Source organism: Metarhizium brunneum, chromosome 2 (genome assembly GCF_013426205.1).
Source record: "Metarhizium brunneum chromosome 2, complete sequence".
Taxonomy (NCBI): domain Eukaryota; kingdom Fungi; phylum Ascomycota; class Sordariomycetes; order Hypocreales; family Clavicipitaceae; genus Metarhizium; species Metarhizium brunneum.
In genome coordinates this window covers 7,174,397-7,197,086 of record NC_089423.1, presented here as the reverse complement: position 1 = coordinate 7,197,086, position 22,690 = coordinate 7,174,397, and the positions used below count along the sequence as shown (strand labels likewise).

General features: G+C 50.4%; 10 protein-coding genes across 10 annotated transcripts; 6 read left to right on the top strand and 4 right to left on the bottom strand.

The window, feature by feature from the left end:
* Positions 1-846: 846 nt before the first annotated feature.
* On the top strand, positions 847-1,074 carry G6M90_00g051580 (uncharacterized protein; the record flags this gene model as incomplete). The annotated part of the gene is made up of 1 exon (XM_066130515.1): positions 847-1,074. The coding sequence occupies one exon, from the start codon at positions 847-849 to the stop codon at positions 1,072-1,074; it is 228 nt and encodes a 75-aa protein (XP_065986311.1).
* Positions 1,075-1,785: 711 nt separating this feature from the next.
* On the bottom strand, positions 1,786-5,124 carry ANKRD17_1 (Ankyrin repeat domain-containing protein 17; the record flags this gene model as incomplete). The annotated part of the gene is made up of 2 exons (XM_066130514.1): positions 1,786-4,085; positions 4,134-5,124. The coding sequence occupies 2 exons, from the start codon at positions 5,122-5,124 to the stop codon at positions 1,786-1,788; spliced, it is 3,291 nt and encodes a 1,096-aa protein (XP_065986446.1).
* A 2,045-nt stretch (positions 5,125-7,169) lies between these two features.
* G6M90_00g051560 (uncharacterized protein) lies at positions 7,170-7,664 on the bottom strand (the record flags this gene model as incomplete). Its single annotated transcript, XM_014684355.1, has 2 exons — positions 7,170-7,489; positions 7,553-7,664. 2 exons carry the CDS (start codon positions 7,662-7,664, stop codon positions 7,170-7,172), a joined length of 432 nt encoding a protein of 143 aa, XP_014539841.1.
* Positions 7,665-8,398: 734 nt separating this feature from the next.
* On the bottom strand, positions 8,399-11,011 carry nirA_1 (Nitrogen assimilation transcription factor nirA; the record flags this gene model as incomplete). The annotated part of the gene is made up of 6 exons (XM_066130513.1): positions 8,399-9,257; positions 9,314-9,471; positions 9,526-9,735; positions 9,782-10,173; positions 10,233-10,611; positions 10,733-11,011. The coding sequence occupies 6 exons, from the start codon at positions 11,009-11,011 to the stop codon at positions 8,399-8,401; spliced, it is 2,277 nt and encodes a 758-aa protein (XP_065986445.1).
* Positions 11,012-12,478: 1,467 nt separating this feature from the next.
* Positions 12,479-13,465, top strand: TRYP_6 (Trypsin; the record flags this gene model as incomplete). The annotated part of the gene is made up of 3 exons (XM_014684353.1): positions 12,479-12,733; positions 12,883-13,097; positions 13,174-13,465. 3 exons carry the CDS (start codon positions 12,479-12,481, stop codon positions 13,463-13,465), a joined length of 762 nt encoding a protein of 253 aa, XP_014539839.1.
* Positions 13,466-14,341: 876 nt separating this feature from the next.
* G6M90_00g051530 (uncharacterized protein) lies at positions 14,342-15,439 on the top strand (the record flags this gene model as incomplete). The annotated part of the gene is made up of 1 exon (XM_014684352.1): positions 14,342-15,439. The coding sequence occupies one exon, from the start codon at positions 14,342-14,344 to the stop codon at positions 15,437-15,439; it is 1,098 nt and encodes a 365-aa protein (XP_014539838.1).
* Positions 15,440-15,757: 318 nt separating this feature from the next.
* G6M90_00g051520 (uncharacterized protein) lies at positions 15,758-16,564 on the top strand (the record flags this gene model as incomplete). Its single annotated transcript, XM_014684351.1, has 1 exon — positions 15,758-16,564. The coding sequence occupies one exon, from the start codon at positions 15,758-15,760 to the stop codon at positions 16,562-16,564; it is 807 nt and encodes a 268-aa protein (XP_014539837.1).
* A 1,463-nt stretch (positions 16,565-18,027) lies between these two features.
* On the top strand, positions 18,028-19,100 carry Pnpla8 (Calcium-independent phospholipase A2-gamma; the record flags this gene model as incomplete). Its single annotated transcript, XM_014684350.1, has 2 exons — positions 18,028-18,303; positions 18,378-19,100. The coding sequence occupies 2 exons, from the start codon at positions 18,028-18,030 to the stop codon at positions 19,098-19,100; spliced, it is 999 nt and encodes a 332-aa protein (XP_014539836.1).
* An 84-nt stretch (positions 19,101-19,184) lies between these two features.
* G6M90_00g051500 (uncharacterized protein) lies at positions 19,185-20,435 on the top strand (the record flags this gene model as incomplete). The annotated part of the gene is made up of 1 exon (XM_014684349.1): positions 19,185-20,435. One exon carries the CDS (start codon positions 19,185-19,187, stop codon positions 20,433-20,435), a length of 1,251 nt encoding a protein of 416 aa, XP_014539835.1.
* Positions 20,436-21,099: 664 nt separating this feature from the next.
* xylB_1 (Aryl-alcohol dehydrogenase) lies at positions 21,100-22,429 on the bottom strand (the record flags this gene model as incomplete). The annotated part of the gene is made up of 4 exons (XM_014684348.1): positions 21,100-21,129; positions 21,191-21,307; positions 21,371-22,222; positions 22,286-22,429. 4 exons carry the CDS (start codon positions 22,427-22,429, stop codon positions 21,100-21,102), a joined length of 1,143 nt encoding a protein of 380 aa, XP_014539834.1.
* Between the last annotated feature and the right edge of the window lie 261 nt (positions 22,430-22,690).

Sequence of the window (22,690 nt, the reverse complement as noted above, 5' to 3'; positions counted from 1 at the left end):
AAATGCTTGGGACAATTGCGCATTCAGCTCATCATTGACTTTGTTATCAAAGCTTGGCCGTTACATGCGTCATGGGCCGTCTTGGATTCGTCAGATGAGTACCGGTCTGTTCTATATAATGGTTTATTGTTATGTAATCATGCTTGGATGTAGCGAATGATAGGCAGCTATTTGACAATGTACTTGTAAATGAGGCTTTTGTCGGGATTAAGCTTCTGGACTTTGTAATTTTTCGTGCTTGTCATGATTTGACGCGCGACCGAATTGAGTCGAGAGTGTCTGATTTGTGATGGTTGGATTCCTATACGAAAACTACCAGTTAGCCACCTTGTACATATTTCCAAGTCGGCTCACTGGCGAGCAAGTACAAGACGGGAAGGAGTTGTGCGCACAATGGTTTCTTTGGCATGGTCAGAAAGTGGTGAGTTTTCTCAGGGCCTTGTCTCGATGCCTTCATCTTTGCATTCCTGGTTGCCCACGAGCCGCTCATGAGTGACGCATCTGAACTCTGGCCATCAGTACGGGATATGATGCTCGAAACTCGCTGTGACAAGGGTTCAGTATGAAGGCTTGGAGCAAAAGGGGCTCAATTCAGTAATAATCTCAAAGAGTCTCTAAGGTCTTAGGCTACTATTAAAAAAAAAGATAGCCGCCTTATATATATAATAGGAACACCTAGGCCTAGGGTCCTTACCCGGGCATGTGTTCTAGCTGTGTAACTAATAAGTCTTATATTAGTAAAGCCCCTTTATTGGGCTTTACGATCTGTTGGGCCTTTTCCGTGTAATACTCGCCGAGGACCAGCAATGTCGGTGGCCGAACCGCAAGAGATACTCAGGTGAGGACATGGAGGACATGGAGAACATGGCATACGGCATGGCTAGTTGTCCCATTAATGAGTCCGTTGTCTTCGAGACTTGTGGGAGAACCGCACCAATATTTTACTTTGTGCAGTTTGACGAACAGCAGGGGGACTGGTCTGGAAAGATGCGCCGGCACTGCGAGGAGAAGCAGAAGCAGCTGGGAAGATACATGGACTCTCAAGCCTTGGATAGAGTGGGATGGGACTTTTAATGGTAATGCTTGGACTTTGTATGGTCTCTGCTGGTATTTGGATATTTCTTTCATTGCAGCAGCTAAGGGCAGCAGTGCCTGGTTTTGTTGTGCGGAAATATGGCAATAGTTCTAATTTGCACTTGGTGCAAAAGACAACTTGAACTATTCAATGATAAGACTTGCCATCTTATTTTGAACGTCCATGGTTCGCTGTAGGGGCTATTTCGCTGTAGTCAGGTGTGACAAGGGCTCAATAGAGGGCTTGGAGCAATTTACTCAATTCATCTAATAACAGTCTTTGGTATCAAAGGTCCTTGGTTTTCCTCAAGGCCTTGAGGGACCGAAGACGTCTATTTATACAAGAAGTCGGTGAGGGCCTTCTGCCCTAATCCCGTGACCGTAGCCCTTGTGTAACCAACGCTATTTCCGTGTAACAGGAAGAGGTTAAATCTAGTCTGGTGTTACACGGAAAAGGCCCAACAGATCGTGAGGCCCAATAAAGGGGCTTTACTAATATAGGACTTATTAGTTATATAGCGTAAACACGTGCCCAGTTAAGGGCTCTAGGCCTAGGCGTTCCTTTAATATATATAAGGTGGTTAGCTTTCTCTTCTTCTCTCGTAGCAACTCAAGACCTTAGAGACCCTTCGAGATTATTATGGAATTGAGCCCCTTATGCTCCGAGCCTTCTGTATTGAACCCTTGTCACATCTAGTAACATGTACCCCGTTATATTCCGTTGACAAACTTGTCCCAGTTCTCCTGTGACGTCTCAACGCCAGGCTTCGCCTCCACCTCCCACTCAACTCGGGTTCCTGCTCGACCTCGCATGATATTATCCGAATATTGAACCCCGTCCATACAGTCGGCCAAGGGCCCATAATACTCTGGGTCTCTTTTGAGACGAGTGCTTGGTTTAAGGACTTCCTTTTTGTGACGATTGCCAGGTTGAAGGGCATCTCTTTTGTGGCTGATGTCAGATATAAGGGCCTGTTTGTGCGGTGACAGCCCGCGCGGCGATCGTATGAGAGCTGACCCCCTGCGCTCCCTTTGGATCCTGTTCTGTTTGCTTACCTGTGCCAGGCAGCAAGGCGAATCGGTCCAAGATTTAGTCTTCACACGTCTAAATAAGCGACAGTCAACCTCGAGCACATTGTCGCGTCTAACAGCAATCTCCAACGGAGTCCCGACCAAGTCTGGGCAGTGGCCTTGCCGATGCGAGTCCGCGCCGCTGTCAATCAAGAGTCGAACAATACTTCTGGCATCTACATTGTCCGAAAGGCAGGCAGCCTGCAGCGGGGTTTGGCCCTTCCAGACGGAATTCACATGGGCGCCGCTTTCGATGAGAAACTTGCATATTCTGTAGTGTCCCCAGGTTGCGGCTATTACGAGTGCTCCGTCCATGTTGGCACCCTCCTGGACGAGCAACTTGACCACGGCCAAGTGATTTCCTGATACTGCACGGAATAGCAGCTCCGCCTGGGGAACCTGAATACTCTCGGTACAGCCAGACATGCATGTTTCATCCTGTGTCTTTCTTGTCTCCAAGCCGTCGCCCTCGTCGAGCAAGAGCTTACACGTCGCCGGCTGTCCACCATCGATGGCAGACATGAGTGGTGTGTAATTGCAACTCGGGTCCACTGAGCCCAAGTCGGCGCCATTCCGCAGCAGCATGTTGGCAATTGCCTCGTGCCCTTGGTATGCGGCACAAGATAATGCCGTGAGATTGTTGTATGCCTGGTTGACGTTGGCACCGCTCCTCAGCAGCAGCTCCACGGTCGCTACGTGGCCATTGTTGGCTGCTAAACACAGCGGCGGCCAATGTTCGTTCTCTTCGTTGCCTCTAAAGCCATTTACGTCGCATCCCTGCCTTATCAGTTGCGCTGTTATCTTGGCAAGTCCCAAGAATGCCGTGACGTGGATGCTAGTCATGCATGTATGCGACTTCCTTTTGCCCTTCCGGCAGCGCCTCACCATATCCAAGTATTGAACTATGGGTGTCTTCATTCTATTCAACAACAGTCGACCCAAGGCATATACTTTGGCTTGGTTACCGAGAAGCCGCAGTTCCAGCTCCTCTTCCTCTGCGCCACGAGCATGGAGGCCCCAATTCGATATCGCGTACTTGCAGAACGGGTACTGCGAGAAAAGATCTTGTGATGGAGATGCTTGCTTGTCAAAGTCTTGCAAGAAAAGATAGTCAAGACAGATATTTGCCATGATCCTATGTGCATTCTTCATGGCCAGAGAGCTCGTCCAGCTATTGCAAATCTCATGGTCCTTCTCTGCAGCACTCGAATTGTTCCGTGGGTTGATACAACACATGTGGCTCGCCAAGTACTGTCGTGTCGTTTCATGAACTAGGCAAATAATGCTAGTCTGTTCGTCAACCATGACTAAACCCACACAGGCAGACGATATTATCGTAATAGCCTCTGTATTACCTTCGTCTAGTTTGACTTGGCCCATCTCTATAGCAAGCGCGTCTATAATAATGAACACCTTTGAATATGCGGCAGCAAGCTGCTCAAGAGCTGTCAAGAGTTCATTATAAGATGGCCGTGTTTTTTTGTGCGCAATTGTATGGTTTTTGTGTAGGTTCTTTATGTTTTGCGGGGAGGGTGATCGAGTCTGAGCCAACTGCTTCACGAGGCTGGCAAGGAAATAGTAGCTGCTTTGTTGATGTTTTTGTTGGGAAATGCAGTAGATATAAGCCAGTCCAATCTTGTTGCCCTGTCGGGCGCACTTGATGATCTCTTGTATGGCAACCGACGCAAGAATCGTTTTCCCCGCCCCCGGGATACCTTCGCAGAATAAAGTCCTTTTATCGCCTTGAAACCATGCCTGAAATTTGGGTGACTTCAGAAACCATTCACCAGTACCAGGTTCCCACTTGGTCATGCAAGTGTTAAAATGAGTAGTGTAATCTGTTTCTGTGATCCATTGAAGAATTTGTTCTTGTTCCCTATATTCGACCCCGTGCCTTAGTTGGCCAACTTCTTGCCGTGAAGTCGATATACAACTAAGTACTGATATTAATTAATAGGAGCGGCAACAATTATTCATGGACGACTTACAATTTGTAGCCCACTCTTTGATTGGCGGCTCGTTGAGCACCTGCTTGGGATGTATAAAAGAGATGAGATCCTTCGCGTATGCCGCCGCTACCAGGGCTGCATATCCCTGCCACTGATCATTTTTATGAGAATCAGCATAGTCACATATTCCTCGGATAACTATGCACGGAAAGTGATTCATCAGGCCAGCGGCTTCCATCTCAAAGCAGAGGATATTCTCTTTCGCCGCCCACTTATCCCGAATAATAGCATCTCTCATCAAGGTATCCGCAGAAGCGATGAGTCCGTAATGAACTACTAGGCCGCCGCCGCCTTTTTTGCGCTGGGCTCGAGCTATCAGGTTAGATGCATCATCGCCGCACACCAGACTGCAATCTTCTCCGAGCTTGTCCAGGGGGTGTGTGAAGGAGGAGCGGTACAGCCGGTCACTCGTGGCCGACGGGCAGCGGTATTTGTCTTTGTTATCAATATTATTGAGTGCTTCCTTGGCATTAAGGGCAATTCGGTTGCCCTTCCTGTCGTATTCAGCCTTTATCGCGGTTACTGCTTTTGCCAACGACGCGGGCGACTGGTCCAAATGCCCCGTGATGGCAAACTCGCAACCTTGGACTGCCTTTCCATAATCGTACTGTACCACTCCGCCTTTTCCGTCCCGTCGGCTGCTCACAACGATGTCGCCTAACCTAACGTCATTCTTTATACTGGGGGCACCACCGCCGATACCGACCATCAGGCCGACCCTAACGCTCGGGAAGGAATGTTGCATGTGGTTTGCGACGACTGCTGCGGAGGACTTGCCATACTCCCTATCTGGCAAGATGGCAATGACAACATTATGTTTTCCCATTCTACCGAGTTTATAAAAGTTATCATCGGCGAGGGCGAGGTGTGCTGGTACTTCATGCTCCTCATCGAGGAACTCCTGGGCGGCTACGAACTCGGTTTCCAAGGCGCAAATCCAGCCAATAGTATAGTCCTTGGACTCATACATGGTGATTCATGCGGCGATTCACTACTGAGAATACTGAATAACTGGAAATGGGAAGAGCCTGGGTTCCTGAAATATGATGGGAGAGAGTGGGATGCTGAGCGAGATGAAATGCTCGAAATCCAAAGGCTGCCAGGACATAATATCTTGAGCGCAAATACTATAGCTGAAAAGCGAGAAAACGCAAAGCTTGGTTGTTGTATGGCTCGAGTGGCGAAAGCACAGCCAGGATGCCATTGGAACAAGGCGACACGAGAGTCATCTGCCTTGTTGTTGGACAGCATACAGGGTCTATTGTTGACAGACCAAGATATAGTGAGCAAAAATATCACGTCTCACCCTGCAACTGACAGACTGGCCCAACAGCAACCACCTACTTTCGCTTTGGTCCAATGAAACGGACAGTAGTAGGCCTTGGATGCTGCATCGAGGTACGTCAGCGCATGCAATGGACTTGAAGGGGCAATTACAAGACAATCTCTGCATGAGCCAGTGTAACTGATGAGCATATAGGTGGATTTTGGGTATCAGTGCATAGAGGTTTCAGTCTCGATCTGTGGATTTGTGAAGGAGGCGTGGCCCAAAGGTCTTGCCCGGCAGCCAAACCTTTGTATGATGGCGATTTAGTCCGTGCAGAAAAACACCTCGAATGCAAATCTGTTGACGAAAGAATGCATAATACAGAATCATCTAGCTTGATAGTTCTAGGGTTGTGGCTGGGCGAGGTTCCATCGCGTGAATGCTTCTTTGGTCGCCGTCTTTGCGCACCAAGTACTCCGTACCCGACATGATAAACCCAACACCCCGTGGAGCCATGGAATCTTTCGGCTAAACGGAAACGTATTGCAACACTGCATGAGGCTTTTTCTCAGAGTTGGGTGGGCATGTATGCAAACTCTCTGTGGATACATCAGCCGTCCCAAGAGTCGATATTCAAGGGCACTCTGCGGCTCAAGTGCTCCTTCTTTTCACTTGTGGCGCATCTCCCCTCAGAGTTTCTCAGCGATGTCTACGTCCATATTGAGTCTGGTGTCGCATATAGTCTAGCATCCCAGTGCAAAAGACGACCAACAAACAAGGACTGAGCCGGCGATCAGCTAAGCCATCCCTGACACCGTTGCCACTTAAGAAGCACCATCGTCTGCCCTCCACGTTGCTATGCATGCTGAGGAAACTGCGCCATGCTCCATACTCTAGCAAATCATCATTCGGGGCTTTTCCTGTACGTCACACATGCTGATAGCTCATGTAGGGTGAGCAGGATATGAGGCTGGATGCAAGCTCAAATTGCAAACGGAGCATTGTAACACGGCATAAGTAATCCATGTTATTGACACAGTGGTCTAGACAATGTCGAAAAAATGTGCTTGTGAGACATTTGAAGCCAATGAATGCACAAGTTGTCTTCTCAAAGCAAGGGTAGTTGCCATGTATCACAAGGGGATGAATTGCTGTTGTCATATTCGTGCCCCCTAGTCATGTCACACGACACGACGCGCAGGGGAACATAAATGCTCTCCCCGGGCACTGAAAACTTGCCTCATCGCGTAAAACAGTCATCTGTCGCACAAGGTCGGGAAAATCCCTCACGGGTGGTGAGGCTCCGGGAAGCCGATACTCCGTAAACCACCGCAGTAAGCAACAAGGCCGCCCGTCCCATGGTTGTTGTTGATACCCATTTCATAGTAACTGGAGAAAGGCTTGGCTGCTTCATACTAGAATCGGTCTATGGGAAGGCTGGGCACTGATAATTTCTAGTCAAATGGTTCCAATATCAACAAACCCATCTTGGCCTGATGTCACACGGAAAAGGCCGGTTACACGAGGGCTACGGTCACGGGATTAGGGCAGAAGGTCCTCACTGACTTCTTGTATAAATAGACATCTTCGGTCCCTCAAGGCCTTGAGGAAAACCAAGGACCTTTGATACCAAAGACTGTTATTAGATGAATTGAGTAAATGCTCCAAGCTAGGCCCTTGTCACACTTCCTGTCCCGGATAAAAACCCTATTCGCCATGTTATTTGATCAAGACATCATCATTGCACCCTAAGTCTTGGTGCTCGCTCCCTCCGGATCATACGCCACCACTTCAATCTCCACACGCATATCGTCTTCCCCGAGTCTGGCCACCCCGACACAGGTCCAGATAGGCTGGTGGTCGGGCATCCATTGCTTGAAATTTCTAGCCATTGCCGCAATAGCTTCGTTGTTGAGCGGAACATGATACGAGTTGACGCGAAAGACTTGCGGCCATCCCTTCCCCCCGGCATGCTTGAGGTTATGATCAACAGTCTTGAACGCCTGGTCGATCTGCTCGTTGATCTCGGTAGGGATGTGGTGCACCTTTCCCTCGGGGTCCCATCCGCCTGGCAAAGCTCAGCTAAGGCCAACGGCGAGTTTTGGATATGGTACTGGAACAACCGACTTACCCTGTCCGGAGCACTGAATGGTGTCGCCGACTCTGACGGCCTGGCTGTACGAAAACTGTTCTCTGTTGCTGGTGCCTACGCCGGGGTAGTTGTAATACTGTAGATTTGCCATGGTGTCAGATTGCAGGGTGTTGTATGATGAGTTGGACAAAGTTATAATGCGTAATGGTGCGTGACATACGAGGATATTTATATTTACCAGAGACGTTAGATGCATAGAGCCTACCGAGTACAACATGACTAGACGTGCGTCCCACTTCTTCTCCTGCCAGAAATCTTTTCAAGCTACCAGTCGACGTCTTCTTACAAATCATGTATGATACGACTGTTTAATGCTTGCCAGTCCAACAAAAGGCACCGTGTTGAATTGATATTTACGACGTCATCTGATATGCTATTGGTCGAATAGGAGCCTCCTCCGCTCTGGCCGGAATGTGGATTCCGCAAAAGCGGGTCAACTCGATGTATTTCGGGTGAATTGCTCGGCGGGCTGTCGTGTAATTGAGGAGATGGTGGTGATTATGAGGTAGCTAATAATCTTTGGCGAATTAATTTATTAAAAAATATATACTAATCAATTATATTACAATACCTAACAACCAGGTACCAGGTAAGGCGTAAGCGCATCTAGCAAAAAGAGAAAGCCCGCCGAGCATTCCCCATTTCGAATTGTTTGTTCAGAAATTGACTGTTTCCCTTCTATTATACTCCGCAAGTAATAGATTTTATGAATCCGCCAAAATAGCTCTTGCCAACCGAACAAGGTTCAAACCACAGGACAATAATGCCACTTGCAAAGTCGCGGCGCAAATGCAGGATAGACGCTGGTTCATTTCGCAAACAGTTTCAGCTAGAAAACAAGTCCCATGGAAACGGCGGTTCAAGCCAATCCTTAAACTGTTCCCCTATGTCATCGCTTCCATCTCGGAGGGGAATTCCCTCTGCCGCTGTCGAAAACTCTCCCAAACTTGGGTCGCCCACGGTTGCTGACAGCCACAACGGCAAGCTCATTGCGTCAGTTACTTGTCCAGACCACACTACATCGGCCGGCTGCATCAAATTGGTCACTTGGCTTGCTTCAGAAGTGGGATACAAATCCCCATCGAGGTGATCCGCCAAAGTATCAGAAGTTTTAGCCCCTTTTTGTTGACCCGCAGAGTCACCTTGCATCATCTTTAACACGCTGGAGAGATATTTGCGTGGAGGTGTCCATGCAACCGAAAGCTCTTCCAATGTCTGAAGGCAGGATTTGATCCTTGCATCATCAGACGGATTACATCGAGCCCTGGGTCGGTCAACACCTTGGGGGTTGAACAGCGCCAACGCCGCAGAGAGGTTGGCATGCGTTGCCGTAATCGGGCTTCTCCGAAAACTACCAAATACTTTGCGATATTGATCCCCCAGAGACGATATACTCCTTGCAGCCTCTAGGAGAACATCTTGTGCCTTTATAGCTAGAGCATCAGGCTCCAAGCTCGCGGAATCCTCAAACGCTCGAGTCTGCACATAGGGCCGCGCGAGAAGGATAATGGCTGTGTGGTACACCATACACAGGGTGTACGCTTGGGGGAACTGATTTGGTACTCCGCCGTGAAGAGGCTTCAGATCTGTGCACAGGCCGTATAGCCAGTGCTTTAACCAAAGGAGGCACGAGTCGAAGAAGCTCCTTCGCTGGCTGGCAAGCAACAGCTTCCTAGGAGAATACCTGCGAAGCTGTTATGCACGGATTGGCAATGTCGGGCGGCATATGTGCGGACATACAGGTTCAACAAGATTTTTTCAAGAATCTCACACAATTTAATCAAGTCTGTATGAAGCGAGACGAGAATTCTTGGGTCGACAGAATACAGCGCATGCCGACGATTGTCCGGCCCAGTGTGGGTTGGCATCGTCGGCATCCCGACTGCACCCTGCAAGTCCTTCATATAACGGTCAGTCTTGTGGTATCAAGGCAAGAGTCTGTCTCGTCTTACAAGCATGCTACAGACACGTCCTGTGTAGGCAGCCGCCAGCTTGTCCACGCAATACAACGACCAGTAGACTTGCCTCCGGAGTTGGGCCTCTTCTGCCGTCATGCGGCCCGAGGCAACCAACGAGCCTGGATCAAGATTAAGTCCCATATCTAAAACGAGCCGGTTTGCTATGCCTGAATGCAGCCACCCTGCAGCATCTTGTCCGAAAGCCTGCCAGAGTTAGAAAAAGTCAATGCCTGCGTGCCTTTGAACCAACATGGTAGACGGTGCCCAACACGGCCAGCGACTGAATAGTTGTGATAGTCGGCCGCTTCAGGTCGAAATGGAGAAGGACTTCGGCCGTCTCGAGGAAGATGCGACCCGCTGTATTGGGGTCGTTGGGATCAGAGCGAACCTCTACACGGTCCGAGAGGCGGGAACCACTGGCGAGGATGCAGTTCAACAACAGAGGTGTAAAGTATCGCCCATTGTTCTCTCTGCTTTCGCGAAACAAGGCCTCATCAACAACCTGCAACCATGGCTGTTCCCAGATGAAATATTGTTCTAGGAGATGTGCTTCAAGCTCTCCATTGACGCTGCTTTGATGACCCAAAATCTGGACCTCTGCACATGGTGGCGAGTACTCTGTGGGCAAGTCCCGAGGCACGTCTTGGGGCAGAATTAGTGACGTTTGCCGAGTGCTCCGAATAGCAAAAACGAGACCCTACCATTGAGCGGCTTGAAGTCAAGTCTACCGCTGGCTGGGCCGAAATAACGTGCCTCTCCGTCCTGGTCAAAGTTTTGCGACTCATCAAGCGTCAATGTACCTTCAAACGTGTCCCAGAGCTCGTCCAAGGCGGCAGTTGAGCCACTGGCCGCCAAGGAGGTGATGGTGGCCGGCACAAGATTCTGCTGCATCAGCTGAGCCGTAGACGCGTGGATATCGATCGAGTGCAGCCACAGGATCTTTTCCAGGAGAGCAATCCGACCCTGCAGGAGACGCACATAGGACTTTTGGGCGGTTCCACGGCCGTCATCCCCGGTGTTGTAGACACATGGTATTTGACGGGCATTGCATCGAGAGCAAGTTGGCTTTGTGCCGTCACACTGGGTTGCAGTTAGATGGGGGAAAAACCCCGACACATGTACGAAGGCGGGTGACGAGACGCAAGCACAGCCCACCTTTGCGCGACGCCGGCGGCACTCCTGACAAGCCCTAGGCACATACTTGGTCCGTAGACCAGTCTTGCCAGCGCCGGGGGATGAATTCCGCTTGGTGTTTGATGAAGGTGTTTCCGAGCTGCCGCCCTGGGTAGGAGGCGCCGGAGACGCCGGACCAGCCATACTGACGTGGTGAATGCAAGGCGGTTGCTATTAAGCCGGAGAACGAAGCATCAGGGTATTCTCGGGTCGGGTCCATGGAAAGCGAGTAAGAAATTGTGTATCCAAGAACAGACCGGTCGTCACTTAGACGCGATGACTTGAGTCGCCAGGCGGTTCTTGTCATGACTTCCCGCGTGCGCTCCGACTATTCTTCCGGCACGAGCCTCGTCCCGCCGCGGGGTGGCTGATACAGCCAGCGCCTTCCTTTGGGGAAAACGGCGTAGACCTCCGTTAGGGTTAGGGTTTAGTGTTAGCAATTACGCACGCACGCTTCATTCAATCAAAAGCGAATTCAAGTGCCTAGCGTGTTTTTTCGTCACCCTTTCATTTCTGAACTGCAGCTGCCTCCTGAGCGTTTATTCCATTGACATCATGCTGCCAGAGTATGCCTTGAGGCTGCTTACAAAGCTCGGATGATGACGAGTCTGGGAAGTTTATCCCTGTCTACATGACTCACTCCGCTATGCTGCGATATCTGTGCATGAGATGTATTAGAAGGATACCCTTGTTGTAATCGCCAATAAAATCGGAGCGCTATTGTTCCTTACGATAATTAATAACCCTCAATATAGATTAATGAAGTGGGGTTTTATTAATATAAAGGTCCCTGTTTATAACCCCATAAACTTCCTTGTCAGGTTACTCATTGGCTTAAATTACAGGGGCTCTATCATATTGTCCGAGTCATCTACTGGCAAAGTGGAAGACCTGTACCCGGCAGCTTGATCCCACAGCACTAGACTTGGATCCCCAGCCTGTACTCCATACGCTTGGAATAAATGGCAGCGGCATCGTAAGCATCCGCGGATGTATTGTTACACGTAAATGGCCCAATGTCAAAGGTTACATAAGGGCTACGGTCACGAGACCTAGGGCAAAGTCCCTCACCGACTTGTTGTATTTATAGACACCTTTGGTTTCTCAAGGCCTTGAGGAAAACCAAGGACCTTTGATACCAAAGACTGTTATTAGATGAATTGAGCTATTGCTCCAGGCCCTTGTCACATGTATTGACCTGACGTAGGTGCCATTGGAGGAGCTAGAGATTCGCCTGTGAGGTCGACCGTGGGATGTACAATACAACCCCTGAATTATTATTGCCAACCGAATACTTGAACCCGCTACGTACCGCTCCAACATGTACCTTATCCTTGCCGTGTTCAAGCTGATAAGCGGGCACAAGGTGGATGGACGAGGTATTAAGCGTTTAAGGAACTTGTTACTATATGAAACTTGCGCATATTTTAAAATACCTACAAGTAAGTAACCCAACATCCTTGCTGGATTAAAAAGTCAACATTTAATTGGCCCTGCTCACCCCTGTCGGGTGGCCTTTTGACAATAATTGAGGGGTTGTATTGTTGTACTCGGGATATAAGGCGGGACGTAAATACCATTACGCGTCATGATGCCGGTTTTTACATGGACATGAACCCCATCACGCCCCAACGTCGTCAATTATCTTGAAATTCCCGCTGTACATTCAGACATTCATGCCGAGATGGAAAAATATAAAAGACCATAAAAATCCATCTCTCACACCCAGTTGAGACATCGCCCGCAATACTATTCCTTTCCCACAAAATATACAATGTTTCCCTCCAAGGCGACTCTCACAGCTGCGGCTACAATATTGGCCTTTCAAACTGCCGTTGCAGTGCCCGTCGCCGGCGGCGTTGATGCCGGAATTTGGGAGTTTCCTGAAGCCGTTGGCTTTGCACCCAGTTGCGGCGGCACGCTCCTCAACGCAAACACCGTTCTTACAGCCGCTCACTGTGTCATTTCATCAATAGCCTACTATAAAGGGACAGATCTTTCAAAATCTTCAGTTATAGCAGGCACTATTGTAAGTCTTTTTTCCCTAATATATACATGTATTGTATATTCGTTATAAAACCGAGTACACACAAAGAGTTGCAACTTGAGCGGGCGACAGCTCTAGGTCCTTCCATCTCCGTCTCCCTGGGCAAATCTAGTTCTAATCAAGATATTTAGTTTCCAAAAGACTTACAATACGCCACTATTGTTGGTATATCCTCCTTTCACGTGCACCCCGAGTATAATAGGACGGGTATCCGTGAGCACGACGTTGCTATTTTGAAGTTGTCCACCGACATTGCCGAGGACGAATGGGGGACTATTCGTTATGCCCGGTTGCCTCAGTGGCAGTCCGATCCTCAGCCGGGCTCTGACACGACTGTAGTCGGTTGGTACGTATCTCCAAAGAAAACCAAAACTTTTGGTCTACTCCCAAGGTGTAATGGGGATTCTGATGTTTCAATACAGGGGCAGTACAGACACCAAGGGTACCCGGCCTACGCAGTTGCAAAAAGTCGTGGTTCCGGTTGTGGATCGTGGCACGTGCAGCAAGATGCTTGGTCGTGTGCCAGAGAGTACATTTTGTGCTGGTTACAAGGACGGAGGCAAGGATGCTTGTGGCGGAGATAGCGGCGGCCCAACTTATGGTCCAGATGGGACTGTCATTGGGGTTACTTCGTATGGCGGGAAATGTGGCGCTACGTATGGAGCTTATGCTAGAGTAGACATAGATCTCGCCTTTATCACGCAGTATATGTAGATCTTTACAATCTTGGATGAAACAGGATGGAAAGGCGTGCGTCATTTGGGTTGCCGAGTTGGATAATTGGTCTCTAGGTGCCCATGGCGATGATTCTGGTACATATGTAGAATAGGCATGAGTCAAAACACGAATTTCTGTGCAAGTTTAACCCTAACCGATGACACCGAAATCAAGTCCTTGCCATAAAGGTACGCAAAGCGCTGAGCCGGGCGGGTCAAATTTACATGTAAGTCAAAGTTGAATTCGGGCCTTTTAAAGCCGCTAGCATCATTTCCTAGAACTTCTTTATCGTTTCCCTCTGGAGGCCCCCCGGAGGCCGCTAGCATCATTTCCTAGAGCTCAAGTGCTTCTTTATCGTTCCCTCCGGAGGCCCCCCGGAGGCCGGCAGCAGCGCTCGCGATGTGCTATTAATGGTGTTTACATGAGGTGCTTGTGACGTTCTGCAAGGTGCCTATAGCTTTTATCACCAAAACAGCAGGATCACCATGAGATGAGATCCTAAGGATACATGTATGTACTGGCATTAAAATTAAAGCTAATCGGTGGCAATAATTTAAGGTTGTTTAGACCAATCGTCGACGTAGGTTAAGTTTAAACTACAAGAGGCTTGTGATTGTGGCGGCGCAGCACTCTCCTTGAACAAGTAAAGCTAGAACGCACCGTCTTTTTTCTTTCCGCGCTTTTCTTAATGAAGAATTCAATGGCGCAAGAGTCATGGCTGAAGAGTCAAGTACATGTTCGGCTTACTTGGCCAACAGAGCGAGTTGGCTATATAAGTGCTGCTGCTTTACCCATTTCTTGCCGACTTGACTCTGCCAGTTTTATTCTCACCTGCTACCATCGTCCACGGCGTCTTCACATCTTACAGTCCCAATGAATGCCCTCTTTGAAAGCCATCAAGCCGACGCGGTTTTGCGCGTTGCCGCCTACAGTCGCCTAGACTTCAAGTTCGCTCTCATCGGATCGCCGTCAAGCGAGCATGAACCTATCCGTACTTCCATCGTCGAGGCTTTTCCTTCGAGCGCCACTGCCAAAATCGGCCTTCTTGAACGCCTTCCCTCGGAAATTGTCTGGAAGGTCTGCGCCGCATTGGACGTACGTTCCTGCTTCAGACTTCGCCAGACGAACCGACGCGCCCGTCAATTGGTTTCCGGCACGCACGAGTATCGCACGGTGGCCCAGCACGCGTTGGAAAGTCTTCGGGCCGTGCTCCGGACTTGCCTTTCTCCCCATGTCACGATATCGGCCCTTTATCAGGCGCTTTGCACGCGCGGCTGCCAAATCTGCGGTGCTGAGTTTGGCGGCTTCTTGTTCCTCCTCACCATCACCCGCTGCTGCTTCAACTGCATCGAATCATCGAGCCGTCTACGCCTCGTCATGCTCGCTGACGTCGCCAAGAGAGCCGGCGTCTCTAGCTTCACGTTGCCACGTCGCTTGGCCGTGTTGCGCACGCTGCCCGGAAAAACGCAGCGACGCCCTTGGGATCGGAGAATATCGGTAGTGTCATACGAACAGGCTACTGACGCTTTGACTATGTTTGGTCTTTCTCGCGACAGCGCGGCATCCTTTTTGTCTGGTCTCAGCAAGATGCGTACGGAGAGGTACATGGCCTCGACGCCGTTGCCACTATTCCATCGGGCAACAGCACAGGTGGAACACGGTATCTGCTGCAAAGGCTGTCGAATCGCTCTCGAAGACAAACTCTACGGTCAAGTGGTTGTCCAAGGACTCGACGATGAGTCTGTAGATTTGTGGAACCGCAGTGACCAGCTTTATTCTAGACAAGGGTATTTGAACCATTTCCCAACATGCCCGCAGTCCATCAACCTCTGGAGAAGCAGTCAAGGGGGAACTGTCGCCGTCGATGAGCCAGAGTTTACACGGAGACGCGGTTACATGGAGACGTGGTCACATGGCCCATCTATGTACATGACGGAACCACACGACAATCCGTATAGACAATGGATTTAGGGGGCCCTGAAATAGCAATATCTCATTTTGTACGCCAGTATAACCAGGCTGAATCTCCGGATCCAGAATACGACCAATAAAACAACCAAAGCGGGGTTGGAAACCAGCTTGAGTTATCCCAGGCCGGCCAACAGCATCACCGCCAGTCAACGTCTACAACTACATGAGCATCTTGGGTCCGTGTACTGCCTGTGCTTTCCCTTTTTTTTCATCTTGCTCATATTTCACGCAAAAAAAGAAGCAGCAACCAACATTTCCTCCAATCATCTTTTCCATCCCTTCGTGTCCGTCCTCGCATCCAACAAGCACCAGCCCACAATGGCGCTTCGCATGCTTTCCATGGATTTTGACACACTCGGCACATCCAACAGCCACTTTCGTATCTTGGCAAACACACTCGTCAAATATGTCGTCATTACCCCCGGAGCCATGGATGCCTCGTCCCTAGACGACATGCCCCTGAACTTTGTGAATATCCTCTCGCCCCTGCCATACGACGATGATGGTTGGACAACGGCGTATATATCTCGCGACTCCTCCAGCGGCGAGCTGGTCACATCGTTGTCGGCCTCGCAGCTCAACGGCGTCACGGACCTTTGGCACCCCAACACCATTGACTTTCGCCAACTACAGCTTCTGAAACCTCTCACAGCCCTGGTCGACGAGTGCGAATGGGCCACTCTGGAACCGAATCCTCACGGGCAAAATACGACCATGATTGCCAAGATGGCCCGGTTTAGCTGGGAAGTCGCCTACATTGAGCGCGAAACAAGAATATACGCCCTGCTCGAGGGTACCGGGATCGCGCCTCGCTTCCTCGGACACATCCACGAGCAGGGGCGCACCATGGGCCTTTTGCTGGAGAAAGTGGCCGGACGACATGCCGGCATCGACGACTTGTCGATTTGTGCCGCGGCTCTTGGGCGCCTGCATGCGCTGGGTATATCCCACGGAGACTGTAGCCGGTACAACTTTATAATTGGCGTCGACGACAAGGTCACGCTGATTGACTTTGAGCATTGCATAGTCGGCGCGAGCAAGGAGGCCATGCAGGCTGACATGGATTCGCTCCCCGATCATCTCACGGAAGAAAGTGGCCGGGGCGGTGGCTTCAGGACAGTGTAGGACGACGAGCTGTGAGCTGGGCTTTCTCGTGAGGGGGCTCGGATGGGTCGAATTGTTCGCACGGGGACGGCTACAATAGTATATGTCGTTGGCTGGGTCAAGATGGTAGCTTATTCTATTGAACGAGGACTATAACTATCAACTTGTTTTGGGTGTAAACGTGTGAAGCCGTGCCTTGTTCACCCATCTCGACCTCTCTCCATCGCCGCACAAGTGCGCTTTCCAAGGTAATGCGCAGCGAAATTAGAATGGGGTCTACGGAGATATCGACATATTTTTACCGTAAAGGGCCGCGTGCTGCTTGTTCCATAAAGTCATCCGCTAGTCCCAGGGATGCGCCGACCATGCCAAGGTAAACTCTCGATGAACCCGCCAGCATTGACTAGGCTGCTGGAGGATTAGAAAGGGTGTCGCGGTTTGGCATCTAGTTTTAAACTTGCAGCTGCTATAAGTGGATATATTACAGCCTTCTCATTCCGTAGTATTTGACTTCTTTGGTGCATCAGGGTTCACCGAATATCCCTCCCAGTAATGGGACGAGATTACGGATACTTTAAGTGGGTTAAGTAACTTATATTTAATATTACTCCCAGGCTTTCTATCAAATAGCGGTGAGCAAGCGAGCTCAGAGGCCTGAGGCCTCACCTAGGTCCCGAGCCCTTGTGTAACTATCGTCAGGTTCGAGAGTTGGCCCGTGCCTTTGTTACAACGTGACCTCCGTGTAACACCTCCGTAGTCAGGGGCCGATGATGAAGAGTTTTGCCGCAAACATGGTGGTCAAATGACGGTTGCTATCAAATAGCCGCTGTCTTACCTAAAGCGAAGTGAGGGCGTCGTTGGTCAAATAGTAAGTGCATGCGGTTACTCCAACGAGAGGCAGTGAGGCTTTGTTGCCTGATTTTCTGACAACTCAAGACTAGTATTACCAGGTCTTGTAATCACCGTTCTCGTGTGACTATTGTCTGGTTCAAGGGTCGGTCCGGGCCGTGGCGTTGTGTTACTCGTGTGACAAACCGCAATGCGGCTAGCACATATTCAGAGTGCCTTTTAATTCAATTCATCCATGTTTATTATACCAATGCCATCTCGGTGGGAGATTTCCAAATGCCAGTTAGCATACAGTGCTGATGGCGTAGTCCGCAAGCTAACAGTCGTGTCGGCATAGAAAGGCTTGAATTGTACCTAGTAGCATTTTGTTGTCTCAAGTCACGATACCTTGGTATCAAGGTGGTCGTACACAGTTGTCTCACATTCTAGCCGGTAAGCGCAATGTCCATGTGTTGGGTCATATAAAATGAAACGGAGCAGATTGCTGTCTAATTTCCCTTTTATTACCTTCCATGTTGTGCTACTCGAGCGCCCAAGCTGACCGCGGCTCTTTATCTAGGTGCTGGGGAGTCAACCCCCTTTTTTCACTTTACACCTCCGCCATCAGGAACCTCCATCAGGCGGTTTTTGCCATCATGGAGAACAGAAAGGCTCGCATTCTTTGTCTAGATGGAGGCGGAGTGAGGGGAATCACATCGCTATGCATGCTGAAGAACATCATGACCGAAATTCGCACCCAGGAGGAGAGGGATGCCGCAGACTGCGGCGACGAAAACATTGAAGGCAAGGCGAACAATGACGGAGCCGAATCGAGGTCAACAACGCCTCTGAAGCCTTGTGAATATTTCGACTTGATATGTGGGACAAGCACCGGCGGTTTGATTGCTCTGATGCTGGGCAGGCTGGAATACGTGAGTCTACTATTCTTGTACTTTTCCTTGACCGAGAGTCACTGACTAAACACTCATCTCGTCTTGGAATAAAGACTGTCGACGAGGCTATTGAACAATATATGAATCTTGGCAAAGAGATCTTCGGGAAGAGGAAGCGATGTTTCAAGTCATCCAAATACGGCCACAATACTCTCGAGAAATGTCTCAAAAAGGTTGTCCGTGAGTCGCATCTCGGTGACGAGAATGCACTGATGAAAGACGAGAGATGCCGCTGCAGGACCTTTGTTGTTTCAGCACATCTCAATAAGCATGCAGATGAATATGAGGACGACGCCACCATCCTCAGGTCCTATGATCTCCAAGCTTTGCTGCCTGAATATGCGTTTCACGGCAAGATATGGGAAGCCGGAAGAGCGACCTCGGCCGCCCCGACATTCTTCAAACCGATTTCAATCGACCCAAGAGGGGAAAGCAGCAATACCTCTGGCGTAATCGAAAAGGCATCGCGCAAGCTCAAGGCCGAGACGAACAAGAAAGACAGTTATAGCGACGGTGGCACAGTCGCCAACAACCCATGCAGCATTGCTGTCAGAGAGGCAGGTAGAATCTGGGGTTACGGCAACATAGGTTGCATCGTTAGCCTTGGTACAGGCCCTGAGCCAAAATTTACCTTGGACCAGGCTACAAAAGAGATGCTGGGACCAAAGATCATGTGGCTATCCCGGAAGCTTCTCACTGACTTCTTTTACCTCCGGCTACAGCTGGCCTTTTACAGTCTTCAAAAGATGACGAGGACCGAGCATGTGCACAAATAAACAAGAGACTTGGTTACGACCTTTATCAATTCCAACGAGGAGAACGAGGCCCAAGCCTATTTTCGTTTCAACGTGGAGAGCGAGATGGCCAGAGTTAGGCTCGACGCCTGGGACAAGATGCCCCAGCTGCAGAAACTGGCCGGCGAATACATGGGCTTTGAAGACGTGGTGCAGAAAACAATGACGATTGCAGAGAAACTGAAAAAGGTTCGCGCAAACACACAAACACTACCGCGAACACGGCCAAGGGGGCGTGATTACGTCTCCAAGCTCAGGATTCTAACCCCGGGTCATGGGCCGCCGCAAAAGGCCGAAGCCCTTATTGATAGCAGTGTCAAATACAACTTCGTGTCCAAGACGTTGGTTGACAGGTTGAAAATGCCTACCCAAAGGACATTGCCCACGGCGCCCGAGATGACATTCTTCCAGGGCGACAAGGCACGACCCAGAGACGAGACATGGATCTATTTCTCTCGAGACGGTCGCTCTGATTATTTCCGAGACCGTTTCTACGTGTTGAATCAAGCCCCGGTCCCGTACGAACTCATCATCGGGTCGAATTTTCACCAAGACCATGGGCGGGTTCTGCTGGAGCCGCCGCCGCTGGCGCTGGCCGCAGCAAGGGCCGACGAGGCCGTCATCAGGCGTCTCCTCAAGCAGGTTGTAGACGTAGAGGCCAGGGACGCCCAAGGCAGCACGCCACTTCACCATGCCATCGATAGCGATAGCCCGCACATCGTACAGCTGCTGCTTGAAAACGGTGCCGATGCCGCGGCCACGGACAATTACGACATCATGCCGCTACACAAAGCAGCCGCGAGAGGAAACGAAGCCATCGTCAAGCTCCTTCTCGAAAAGGACGTTGATCTCGAGGCCAAGAATCCGTATGAGCGTACGGCGCTGCTGGACGCCTCGTATAAAGGACACGAGGCTGTGGTCAAGCTACTTCTCGACAAGGGTGCTGACACCGAGGCCAGGGATTTCGCGAGCGCCACCTCGCTGCATTTTGCCGTTCAAGAAAGACGCGAGGCTGTCGTCAGGCTGCTTCTCGAAAAAGGTGCTGACACCGAGGCCAAGGATTTTTTTCTCAATACGCCGTTGATTTATGCCTCTTATCGAGCAAATGTAGCTATAATTAAGCTACTTCTAGAAAAGGGTGCTGATTTCACAGTCAAGGATCGGCATGGCCAGGTGCCGTTGCGGACTGCCGTTGACTATCGACGCGAGTCTGTCGCCAAGCTGCTGGTCCAGCATGGAGCTTATGTGGATGAATCGAATTTATCCGAGGCTGCCAAGGCATTCCTCGACTCCATCTTGGGGCCAGCTGTAGATTGAGGACATGGTATGGACTAGGAGGATTGGATCAGATTCTTCCACAAATGACTAAATATGCACCTCTTTCCTAGCTAATATACTACATTTTTTGGTGCCAAGTAGATTCGATCATGTATGTTCTATAATAGATGCATCCATCGGGCCTTGCGATGAGGGAATCAGTCACCCCGGACTTATCCATGCGTAGAACCTGTTAGGGGGTAGAGTAGATATAGTATATAACTACCAAAATAGTAGGGAAATATTACTTGAGACACATGACAAAGGAGCTTACTAGAAGCAGATAGCTACATAATAATAAGCACTACCTAATTATTTACATTACAAACCATGTAATTGGTCGGGACTCGGGAGCCATACATAATATCGTACAGTGACAAGCTACTTAGTTGCCAACGGGTATTACATTGGCAGATACAGGCATATGCATCAACCATCACACGCCAACTACGCCATGCTGCAGAACTATGCTCACCGGACCAGGAATGAGAACTTCATCTGATCATGTCTTGTAATCTCTATGGAACAACTCTATTTCACCAATCTCTACACCCCACAACGCCTACGCTTACTCGACTGCTAACCACGCCGTCTCCATGCTCCGTCTAATTTGAACAGTGTTCCAGCCCCTATTCTCGCTTCCCAGAAACTAAACGCGACTCCCCTAGTCCCAGTGTATCACTGGCTTGACCACCTAGTACAATTCAGTTAGCGAACCGACGACGGCCAGGGTCCATGTTCTGTGATTCACTCACCTTGCCTTCGCGCAAGTCACTCATTGCCGTTTCGAAATCTTTAACAGAGTAGACCTTGCACAATTTCTCAACGGGGAAGTGCCCTTGCTGATGAAGCTCCATCAACTGCGGGATAAACTACACGCACACGAGCGGTTAGAAGGCAAAAACCACACAAGACTTGCAGTGCACAAAACCAACCTTTTGGGGGTGGGAACCCCCTTCCAGCACACCAATGTAGCTCTTGTTCTCCATCAAAAAGGTCTGGGGCTCAATCCTGACGATGCTATCTGGAGGCGGCACCCCAACGGTGGTTGCAGTCCCCCTTGGAGCCAGGCATCCAAACAACGATTCAATGACGGGGATGCGCCCGGTGCAATCAATAGCATAGTCGGCACCGCCATCGGTGATGCGCCGGATGGCGGCTTCCACGCCCTCCTCTGCGTGTTTGGTCGGGTTGACGACATGCGTGGCGCCGAATTCCTTGGCAAAGTCGAGCTTCTCATCAACCACGTCGACGGCAATGAGTTGCCGGACCTGGAGGTAGGCGGCGGCCATCAAGGCGGCAATTCCAACACTCCCCACGCCAAAGATGACGACAGACTTGGTCTTGTCTGGCTTTAGGACGTTGAGCAGGGTGCCGGCGCCGGTCTGAAACCCGCAGCCCAGGGGTGCGTAGTAGGAGAGCGACTCGGGATAGGGGCACTTGACGACGCACCTCTCGGCGACGACGGACATGCGCGCAAACGAGGACTGGCCGAAACACTGGCTGCTCACGGGGGTTCCGTCGGCGAGCCTGGCCGGCGTGGAGCCGTCCGACACGCGGACCGAGCCGGCGTTGACCGGGGAGTGGATGTGGCAGCAGGACGGGTTGTCGGCGAGACACTGCTTGCACTTGCCGCAGACGTTAAAAGACAAAAGCACGTGGTCTCCGACCTGCAGGGACTTATCCTTGACGTTGCTGCCAAGCGCTCTGATGATGCCGGCGCCCTCGTGGCCAAAGATGGCGGGATACTTGGGGCCGGGAATCTTGGCATTCTGGAACAGGACATCCTAGTTGGCATTAGATGAAGGGTTCTTGTAAAAAGGGGAGAATCAGCATGTATATATCCGCACCGTATGGCAGATGCCCGAGTACTTCATTTCCACGAGGACCTCGTCGTCGCGGACCTCGTCGAGGATGACGGGCCGCATGACAAAGTCAGCCCCCGGCTTGTCAACAACCAAACCCTCGGTGTGGATATTTGTAGTGGCGGCCATGGCGGAAGACGATGGAGCAAGGAAAAACAATGTTATTTTTGTTGTGGTGTAGTCGCAAGTCCAGACAGGCCAAGGGGGTAGGTAGGTAAGGCGCACTTAAGAAGGATCAAGACATGTCGCGGTGGAGCAAGGTGAAGATGCAGGAGATGGATTTCAAATGCTGCCCCCCGGCTTGATAGGCTCGGAACAGATTCCGCCGCCGGCATTGGAGCAGCAATCTGCGACGGGCGTGTCGGGCGTCGGGTGGGATTCTTCAAGTGG